We start from the raw sequence: 10,213 nt of genomic DNA, 5'->3' as shown, positions 1-10,213 counted from the left end.
GTTTGATTTTTTTTTCTTCTTTATCACTCTGTATTTACAGCATTTCACTGTCCACTCTGTTCAATTGTGGATGAATGGCTACACATATGTGTGCACACACACACTGTCAGAGCTGTGTGAGATCACTACCATACTGCTTTTGTGGGGGTGGGTAGGGGTGTTAATTCTTTACCCCCATATGTTTTTAACATTCTAAAAGCTCTTTATTCCAAAGATACTACAAGCTAGTCAGTGTATTCAGCAGGTGTAATGTATTCTAAGTTGCTTCAGAAGTATTGCAAGTATTACGTACAACAATAAAACAGTGCATTGACATAAAAAAGGAAATGTACTTTTGGTACTTAAGTACTTTTAAAAGCAAGTACTTCTGTACTTTTACTTAAGTAAAAATCTGTCTTTACAACTTTTACTTGTAATGGAGTAATATTTGACCAGCAGTATCTGTACTTCCACTCAAGTAATGGAGTTGAGTACTTTGTCCGCCTCTGGGTTTAATTTAGTTTTGTATGTGTATGTTTTTTTTTACTCTCAAAGCCGTGATTCCCATTCACCTCCATTATAAGACTGACAGAATGCAACTGCAAATTAAAAATCTTTGTTTGTGTTCTACTGAAGAAACAACGTGATCTACATCTTGGATGCCCTGGGAGTAAGCAAATAAACATAAAATTTTCATTTTTGGGTGAACTATCCCTTTAAAACCACTCAAAATTAGCAAAACTAAAGGTAGCTAAATCCAGCTAGCTGGTTAGCTAATAGGGCTAAATTCACAACTCTATTTAGATTGTGAGTTTTAACAAACATCTTTGGCTGGTCTGTTTCACTTCAGCTAATTGAAAAAATTAAGTGTCATCTGGGTTGTTCATAAAGGCTGAATATGAAGAGAATGTCGAGGTGTGTTAGCAGGTCTAGTAGGTCTAGGACTAGAAGTACAATTTAATTCTATTCAACTAGAATTTCTCCTAAACTATATTTCTAAATAATACATATTTTTATTATATATATATTTATAATAAATAAAAGTAAGTGAAAATATTATATAATTTATATACTTCAAAAAGATATGAGTAATATATATATATATATATATACAGTGTATATATATATATATATAATGAAAAAACATTATGTAATATATGTATAATATTTGATTCACTGATATTTTTACATGATCTATTGCCTAGCCTGGTTGCAGTTGACTGCTATGGGAAAGGCATTCTGCGATTTTATGCTGATAGGGATTCTGCTCAGTCCCCTGATGTGAGGAGTTAAATGTTTTGAAGGTCGCAGTTTCTCTCATTGATCTTGCGATGTTTGTTAATTACATTGTCACTGATGTTGTGAGAGATAATTAAGCCACTATGTTTATATGCATAATTATGTGCGCTCTGCATCAGCCTTTGAAAGACAGCAGCACGAGGGAAGAAAAAATATTTTAATTGTGAGCCGCTCAGTAACATGGCAGTATAGATGCCCTAGTTACAATCAACAAAGAGATAGAGGAGGGAAAAACAACTCAAGACAAAAGTGGTGACTAATGTCTGCTCACTGCAGTCTTCAAATGCTTTTTCTTCATTTTGAGATGCAGAAGCAGCCGGGGCCCAATGAAAGCAAAGGTGTACAACACAAACACATATTTACAGACAGCTTTCTTTATGACCATGAAATAAACACAAAATGACTGATTAAAACCACAAAGCACTCATGTTTGCCGGAAAATACTTGATTTTCTCAGAAACTCTTGGTCCCACTTCTGTGATAGAGGCCACAAACATATAGGTGCTTCTACCGTAAGAATGAAAAGAGAAAAAAAACAAAGCAGAAGAAAAACTGAAAGAAGAAAGCATTTAACAAAAAAGCACCAGCTTCACCTGATTTCGGTAGCTATCTGAGAAAAGAAACATCTTTTAAACGAAGTGATATCTCTCATCTCCTGTTGTTATCTAGCATAGTTTCTGTCTTGCTGTACCTTTGTTGAGTACTGCAGTCTTCCTGAAATAGTCAGAGGTGAAAATTCACAGAGGTTTTAAAGTGGAGATTGTGTCAGTTTCTGCAGATTTTGCTTGCTTGTTCTCATTTTCTGAAGGATGGCAATGCGTGCTTCATGTTGTCTAGATGTTTGTATTACAAATACAGAAGTAAATGCAGTCTTTGTTTCTTTCCATGCTGATTTAAGGGCCACTCATAAGGATTTTGCTTTACACAACTTTTTCTCAATCTCTAGGATTTAAACTCCTGAACTGATAGAGACCTGGATTCTTTGCAGAGCGGGTCTACTATGTAAATGGGTCTGTGGTAGCTACGTTTTGTGAGCTTATAGAAAATCAAAGAGTCAGAGTGTAATCCTGGGTGTAATATGAAGCTTAGCCGGCCTGCCAACACTCTTGGCCCCTCGGCTGCTACATACATATGCTCCAGTCTCTATAAGCCTCTTCTACAATTAATTTCTTCTTTTACTTCCTGTTTTTCCCAATGCAGATTGTTTCTATGTGTTTGCGGATGGCAACAGTTACTCTCATGTTATAACTATAGATTTCTCTTACCAAGAACTGCACTTGTGTCGCTGTGACCCTGTCAAAGTGTCACTGTAATTATGCTTGTAAAGCACACAGGTAAAGTAAGACTTGTGAAAACTGAGCTGGCAAAGCCTTTGAAGAGAGATTTTATCTTGCTTATGCACACGTTGTTTTGGCTACACAGAGAAAAATACTGAACAATGTGATCTTAATAGTATTCGCAGGCATTTGTACTGCATGTCAAGTGTAGATCTGCATGTTTTTTAGATGCTGAAATGCACAAAATCAACATACTGACAGCATCTAAAATGTAAATGCTTTTTCATATCAACAACTTTGAAATTGCACAAATGTTTTGAGATTCATAGAATAATAAATTAATGAAATTAAAAGGTTGGTTTTATTGTTTATTTGGTTTTATTAAATGTAAATGTTATTAAATCATTAAATGTTTAAAATGTAATATTTTTAATGTCATTACATTTCTTTAACAATTTAACATCATTTTATTGTTAATCTATCTATCTATCTATCTATCTATCTATCTGAGATGCTGTCAAAATGCTGATATTGTACACAAACATACATAAATGTCCAAAAATGTGTGTGCAAATGTAACGTACAAATACCTATGAATACTAATGACATCATCCTAAAAGAAAGAGGTGATACCTGTTGAGGTGAAGGGGGCTTGGCGAGGGGGTGTGGCTTCAGTGGTGGGCTGGTAGCTGTCGTCCTTTTGCGGGCTGCCCTCCGAGTCTCTGTCCTCATGATAACTGCCCTCGTGAGAGCCGGGCATGGTCTCGGCTTCTTCTGTGTTGTCTTCGTCATCGCTGCAGCCTTTAGGCTGTACCATGTACACGCCTTCAGGGGGACTATCATCTCCATTGTTGGGTTTGAGTCCCCTGTGCTCGCCCCCACCTAAGGACTGCGGATCATCAGCGTACTCGCCGTTCACCCACTTCTCAATGGCTTCACGCCGTTTCTGGTCCTCTTCAAGGCTCTGGCCCAGGGTCAGGCCCTCCGGGAAGTCACTTTCAGGTCTGTCGCCCTCATCGTATTGCAAGCTGCCCCGCTCACTGTTGTCCACTAGATCTGAGTCTCCCTCATTATTCTGGGAACTGCCGTCGTACACCACCTGCTTGCTAAGCTTGGCACAGATCGCATTCAGTTTTAGGCCACCTTTCCTTTTGGCGGCCATTGTGGATTTTCCTGAGGTCTTTTCAGTGCATAAACTCCTCTCAGCTGTTGACCAAAAAAAAAGAAGAAGAAAGAACATTTTAGTGGTTAAAAATAAGATTTATGGAAGATGTTAACAGACTTGATAATGGTTGCACCACCCTTCCAAGCTTCAAGCTAACCACAATACCTCTCGCTAAAAACCACAAACCTGTTTAACTTAGTGCATTTTAACTAAGTTTTTGTTTGCTGTTACTCCTAGATACACACTGGCACTCCTTTTCCACAACAATAGAGAATTATAAAGAAAAAGTCACATGCGTGTCTGTAAATTGCTGGTGTCATTTACACCTACTTTATGAGAGAAGGTGAGATAGGGAACGAGAGAAATATCTCTTCCTACACACCGAGAAGAAAAACTAGATCGCAATCAGACCCCAAACAGTGAGTCAAGCCACCACTACAGTGTGATTTAATTCTGAACATGACAGCAGAATAGAAACAGCCTGACACTTAAGACACTCTTCACCTAAAGAGGCCCAGTGTCCTGCCAATATGAGCCTTAACTCTGACAGCGCAGGGACGAGAGCACAGAAGAGTATAAGAAAGCACATAAAGTACATTTGGAAGCAGAAAGAAAGAGACAAAAAGCATAAAAGAGACAAACACAGAGAGAAAAAGTAGCTGCCATCCCCTCACCTCACATCACCTCCCTTCGCTCAGCCTGCTTTCATTTCAACAACTGTCACTCAAATTCGCTGTCAGCCCCCTAAAGCTGCTCATACAGTGCAGAAGATCACCAAACCAACAGTTTTTTTTTTTTTACCACATTGACAGCTATTCTCATTTCAGTAGACATTTAGATCAAAACAGTGGTTTAAGAGTCAAACACCAGTCAGACATACACACTTCCTGTGGATCCCCCTTGAATAGACAGTTGAGAGTGTACTGGAACTGATCATTCACACATGGTTCGGGTTCGCAATAGATTCACTCCATAGTACCTGCCTCACACAGAGAGCATTTCCAGTTTAGAGCAGCATGGATTTCCACGGTTCAACATTCCAATAATTCTGCAGAAATCTGCATGTGAAGATTCCACATGGGCCTGGTCATTTGCTATTTCACCCCAATGTGCTATCTATAATATCTATCCCTGTGTCAACTCCCCCCTGCAGCTGTTCTGGGACCGTCCATATCCAGAGATGCCTTTTTAAGGGCAGAATTCTCTCACTGCTAAGTCACCCTTTCACCACAAATCTGATGCAAAGATTTAGCAAAGTTCACTTTTAATAGGTTTTCCAGGCTTAAAATCGAGCCCGCTCGTAACGTTAGATGTTTATCATGCAGTAAATAAAGAATGGGAAACCTTCGGGACGTATAATGGTCTGTGGAACGCTTTAGCTGGTAGTTAGACGCTGTGTTGAAATTAGCTATTTCTAACCATCTCATGAAGCTGTCAATACAAAAGCTGTTGGGGTTCGAATGGATGCTTTAACAAGACAATATATATTGTTTTTGATGTGTGTGTGTAAAATCTAATTATTATATATTTTATTATTATAAATTTTGAAGGTACTCAAGGTTAGCCTGTTACATACTAGATGTGCCATGCACCCTGTGGCCCCCGGCACATGCTTTCTCAGTTACTGTATTTACACTCAAAACTTCCTCTCTGAAACAATGAGCTGAGGAATTATGTACGCTCCGCACTGCACCATATGCATCTAAATGCTTCAGATGTGCTCATTTTTACCTTAGAAAATTGCAAGGCCTGGGTTGAAGAGGTCATCCAGTTGAGGACAGCAATTTTGAACCCAAAAAAGGAAGAAAAAAATCAGCTGCAAAAACTGTTAGGAAGTGGAAACATAAATTCTGAAGTATTTTTTCAGAACACCTCCAAAGGAAGATTGAGGTCATTTGGGCGTAACAGTAAAGTTCATTTACTGTTTACCCTGCTCAGTATTTCACTCTTTAACTAGTGATTTCCTTTGCATTGCAATCTCGCTTTTCCTTGTAGGAAATGACCCCTGAGAAGCGATCTCCTTCCATTACCCACAATTTATGTGCGTTTTTTTTTAACAATCAAAACACCCATGGTCAACACCCACACTGTCTAAAACTGCTTTCGTGAGTAAATGCAACTGCTTGTCAGTGGCTGGTAATTTTATAAGGAACTGTAAATAATGCAAACAATTTAATTAAAAGATATACAAACAGCTATAACATAAATTATATATATATATATATACATACACACACACACACACATTACTTACTATTGTATTTATTTACTATTCATAAAGTAAAAATAAAAGTTATGAAAAGAAAATTTTTACAGGAAAAATTCTAAAAGAAAACGATTATTTATAACCTGAATCATATTCATGTATGTATATTAAGTATGAATATATATATATATATATATAATAAATGTCACATGAAAAAACACTTCAAGTGCACAGCCTTTTCCTAAACTTTTACAAAAAAATAAGGCTGTGCACTTGAAAGACATCTTTGTCTAGAGATGAGATCTGAGGTTTTAAATGAGAGAGGATCAGGGCACTAATGAGATGCTCTGGAGCTCAAAAAAGATCACGGTAAACCAGTTAGTAGCTGCTGCATTAAATACATGCCTGGCAATAGATATGCCTCGGTTCTGACCAACAATGGAGATTGCTATGGTAACACCGCTATTTACTCCAAGTCGTTTGTGTTCATGATAGCATGCAGTGCGATAGAATCAGTAGGGATGCAGATAAAAGAACAGCCTCTCCTCTGGGATTCCTCTCACTACTCTAGAGACAGGCACTCATGTTAAGAAAAATAGATGTAACAAACAGCAAACCTCAGTGATTTGATGCGTCCAAACGTGTTTCAGCGAAACACTCTTTATTTCAGGCCCTCGAAGACGCCTGTCAGCGCTGAATAATAAACAAACGGTGGGGATGATCACAGCAAAAGCTTGTTTTCTTTAAGAGGTCCTGTTTATTCTAATGCTGACAATATTTTTTTACTGGAAATAGTGCAGAGCTGGAATTGCCGTAATGCTTTTACTGTATAAGGAGAAAACCTTTGCGAAAAAGTCAAGAAACTATTCTAAACAGATTCGACAATAAGAGAGAGCTACTTCTCTTTATCTACTCGCACATCAAAGGCCCCACAAGCCCTGTTTCTTTTCAGAACCGTGAGGCGGAGGACGCCGGGAATGACAGAGAAGCTGCCTTGAACGTAGCTCTCAGGGCCCTGCTTGTCTCGTTTAATGCGGAGCTTCTGTTTATGTGCCGGAATGATATCATGCCCAATCAAGTGGTGTTTCAAATCCTAATAATGCCGTTGGAAGTGCATTATTTGTACGAACGTGTGCTGACTGCAATCAGCCCACCAGAGTGAGGAAGTGGCTGTTAATGACTGCTTAGATTGGCGTGTCCTGTTCTTCCCTCTCCGTCTCTCTCTCTCTTGTTCTGACAGGAAGAGTATGCACGCTAAAGCAGGGACATAACATTCTCCTTCTCACCAGGCATCCACTGCTGCGATTGTTCTAGAAACAAACTCTGTTTACTTGGCTAAACCCGAATCCCTCGACTTAGTGGTGATCTAACACTCTGATCGGCCCTGTCTGATTTCATGCAGACTTTCAAAATACGCTGACTAATGCAAGGACAAAACCCTAATAATACAGAGCACTCATTAATGGAACAGGCCTGGACAGCGTTGGATTATTCCTCATTATTTAAATATTCTCCTGTCAGAGCAGTTTCTTTCTGTCCTGACTTTTAAAAGCTTTATTCTGATATTATAATCTTTTTGACAGATTAACTGACCTGGAATGTGTATAAATTAACTTGTCTTTTTTGTTTTTTCCAGGTGGAGGATCTAGGACCTCTGATTGTCAGGGGATTCTGCAAATGCAAACTTAAAGTAAATGTCAAATAAACCAAGAAATGAGAACGGTTACCTATTCCTGGCCCTTCCTTAGTGCTTTATTTTGCATATTTACAATGGAGTTTCTCATTATTTGCAGCAACTGCAACAAGATGGGGCCCTCCGAGAGGCAGATTCCCAGGTATTTCCTCACCTACTAAAACTCGGACACACATACACATGCTGAAATAATTCTCTCTATTTTGCTAATTTACAGCTTGCAGGAAGTAGTTTGTTTCTCCCATCGCTCTGGGGGAAGGGGAGCGGAAAAGTCAGCATCGGACCTGTTCTCCACACACCCTCATTCCACAGCATCTGGCCTCTCTTTCGATTTTATTACACAAGAATAACAATAAAGCAGGTCTGCGACCCCGTCTATGGAATTTGCCGTATTTTTTCCAACGGTCTGTGCTGATGCTCCGAATTTCCATTTTCTGCATGCATATTTAATTGAGTTTTGTCCCAGTGGTGCGGAAATGATTTGTTTTTTGCTCTCTGTTCACTTGACTCCTCTTCGGAGTCGGTAACCCTGATTAAGACGTTCACGTTAATTTCCCAGCGCACACCTTTTTTTGTGCATTAATGGTTCTGATCGTCTAATTAAAACTTCTCAGCTTCGCTGCTGATCACCGCTCGTTGTGCCTCTGACCTGAAGTTTTAATTGCCGCATCAGAGGCGATAATAATAATTTCTGGGTTCTGATGATTAAAAACAATGCCATTCCCAACTGCTGCTTAAAGCGGGAAAAGATGGAAGGAGAGGCTGAGGTGAAGCATAAAGAAAAAGGAGGTGAAAGAAAGAGAATTAGAAGGTAAAAGATGGTTATTTGAGCTTTGAAACAGGTTTGTTTGGTATCACAGTATGAGCGGGGAGGATCGGTGCTCACAGGGCAGGTTTACCTGGTTTGCAGTGTACTGTAAATGAGGGCAAATATGACAAAACAAATAAAAACTTCTCAGAACTGCACAAGGTTAAAAGAAACCCTGAATCCCACATCTCTATGATACTTATTTGAATAGTTTTGCTTTTGGTCTTAGTCTTGTTATATGACACTTCAGCGGTTTCTGATATCTAAAAGCAAGTTGTTGCATTAAGAAGTTGTGCCAAAAATTAAAAGTCAGCTGACGTGTGCATTAATGGCAAAACTATGATGGGTTTGATAAACTGCTCATACTCATACACACTCTATCATTCTGTCCTTTTTTTTTGTCTGATGGACTCTAATGGATTTTTCAGATTCCCATGCAGGGATCAATTTTTTAGTGGGAGATACACATCCGGACAAAACAATTATGCTCATGAGTTTTTCTCTTTTTTTCCCCCTGACTTTAAAGTTGTTGTTTTTTTGGAGAAGCAAAATATGAATGCATAGGGCATGCACACAAGTACACACACACACACACACACACTCAAATCTGTTGTAATATTAATCAGTCCGTTGCACATCTGCTTGCTTGCAGTGTGTTTTTTTCCCCATCAATAAAGCACTTATTGCTTTTAGTCTGGAATGTGACCTTGCATGTTGCATGCTGTCTTTGGACTGACCTTGAAGGACCTAATTTGACTTCACCCTCTCATTTTTCTCTCTCTGCCAGACTGAAACCTTCTGCCACATACAATAATTCAGTTACATCCCGTTGCAGGTAACAAAAACAAACAAGCCGTGGAGAAAAAAAGGCACACACATACTTACTGAGGACAATGGACAGAAAATGGCAGATGCATATTTTGACACACAAACGGAAAAGGAAATATTTTGTTTAAGCAGCACAGTTAGGCAGTAACCCTTCAATTCTGAGAACAAATACATCCCTGAAGCCTAATTATAAGACAAAGCATTTAAGACGTCCCCTGAGGACAGAAGGGCTGGAATAGGGAAAAGTAAAGTCTGAGGTGATCCGAACGGCTCTGCACGTGCCCTGATTGCACTTGCAAAGGAAGTCTGTCTCACAGCTGGCACAGTGTTTTCTAAAGAATGGGCCTCATTCATTTACAAATGAAAATCCTGTCATAATTTACTCTACATGATGTTTCAAACCTGTATGACTGATTTTCTTCTTTCTTTAATTTAAAAATCATTGGACCCATATTGTATGGACCAAAAAAAACAACTACAAAATACACCATACAAAAGTTTGTGGACAGTAAGATTTTTTAAATGTTTTTGAAAAAAGTCACTTATGCTCACCAAAACTGTATTTATGTGATCAACATACAGTAAAATCAGCAATAATGTGTTTTTGTGGTGTATTGTATAATACTGTAAAACATACTGTATTTACAATTTAAAATAACTATTTCCTATTTTAATTTATTCCTGTGATTTCAAAGCTACATTTTTTTAGCATTGTCACATGATCCTTCAGAAGTCACTCTAATATGCTGATTTGGTGCTGATTTGAAACATTTCTTCTTATTATTATAGTTGTGCTGCTTAATATTTTTGTGGAAACCATGATACATTTTTTCAGGCTTCTTTGATGAATAGAAAGTTTAAAAGAACAGCATTTATTTGAAATTTAATAATGTAAATAATGTATATAATGTAAAAGTAAACAATTTAATGCATCCTTGCTGAATAAAAGCATTTCTTA

The 10,213-nt window shown here is 38.3% G+C and overlaps 1 protein-coding gene and 1 long non-coding RNA gene across 5 annotated transcripts in view; one reads left to right on the top strand and one right to left on the bottom strand.

Moving 5' to 3' along the window:
* The window catches only part of LOC107586527 (uncharacterized), an 8,569-nt gene extending 309 nt beyond the window's left edge, over positions 1–8,260 (top strand). The window contains exons 2-4 of the long non-coding RNA XR_001609372.1: positions 7,563–7,616; positions 7,720–7,761; positions 7,837–8,260. This is a non-coding gene — a long non-coding RNA (uncharacterized lncRNA). The remainder of the gene's footprint in view (positions 1–7,562; positions 7,617–7,719; positions 7,762–7,836) is intronic.
* Positions 1–10,213, bottom strand: part of LOC107586525 (zinc finger protein castor homolog 1-like) — an 82,400-nt gene that overhangs the window by 32,764 nt on the left and 39,423 nt on the right. For all 4 annotated transcript variants that reach the window (XM_016273932.1, XM_016273934.1, XM_016273935.1 and 1 more), the window contains exon 2: positions 3,189–3,761. In XM_016273932.1, coding sequence (XP_016129418.1) covers positions 3,189–3,761 — 573 coding nt within the window. The remainder of the gene's footprint in view (positions 1–3,188; positions 3,762–10,213) is intronic.

The sequence above is a fragment of the Sinocyclocheilus grahami genome, unplaced genomic scaffold (assembly GCF_001515645.1).
Source record: "Sinocyclocheilus grahami isolate Dianchi unplaced genomic scaffold, SAMN03320097.WGS_v1.1 scaffold83.1, whole genome shotgun sequence".
NCBI lineage: Eukaryota > Metazoa > Chordata > Actinopteri > Cypriniformes > Cyprinidae > Sinocyclocheilus > Sinocyclocheilus grahami.
Note: the sequence above shows the minus strand (reverse complement) of the source record. Positions and strands in the feature narration are given on the sequence as shown.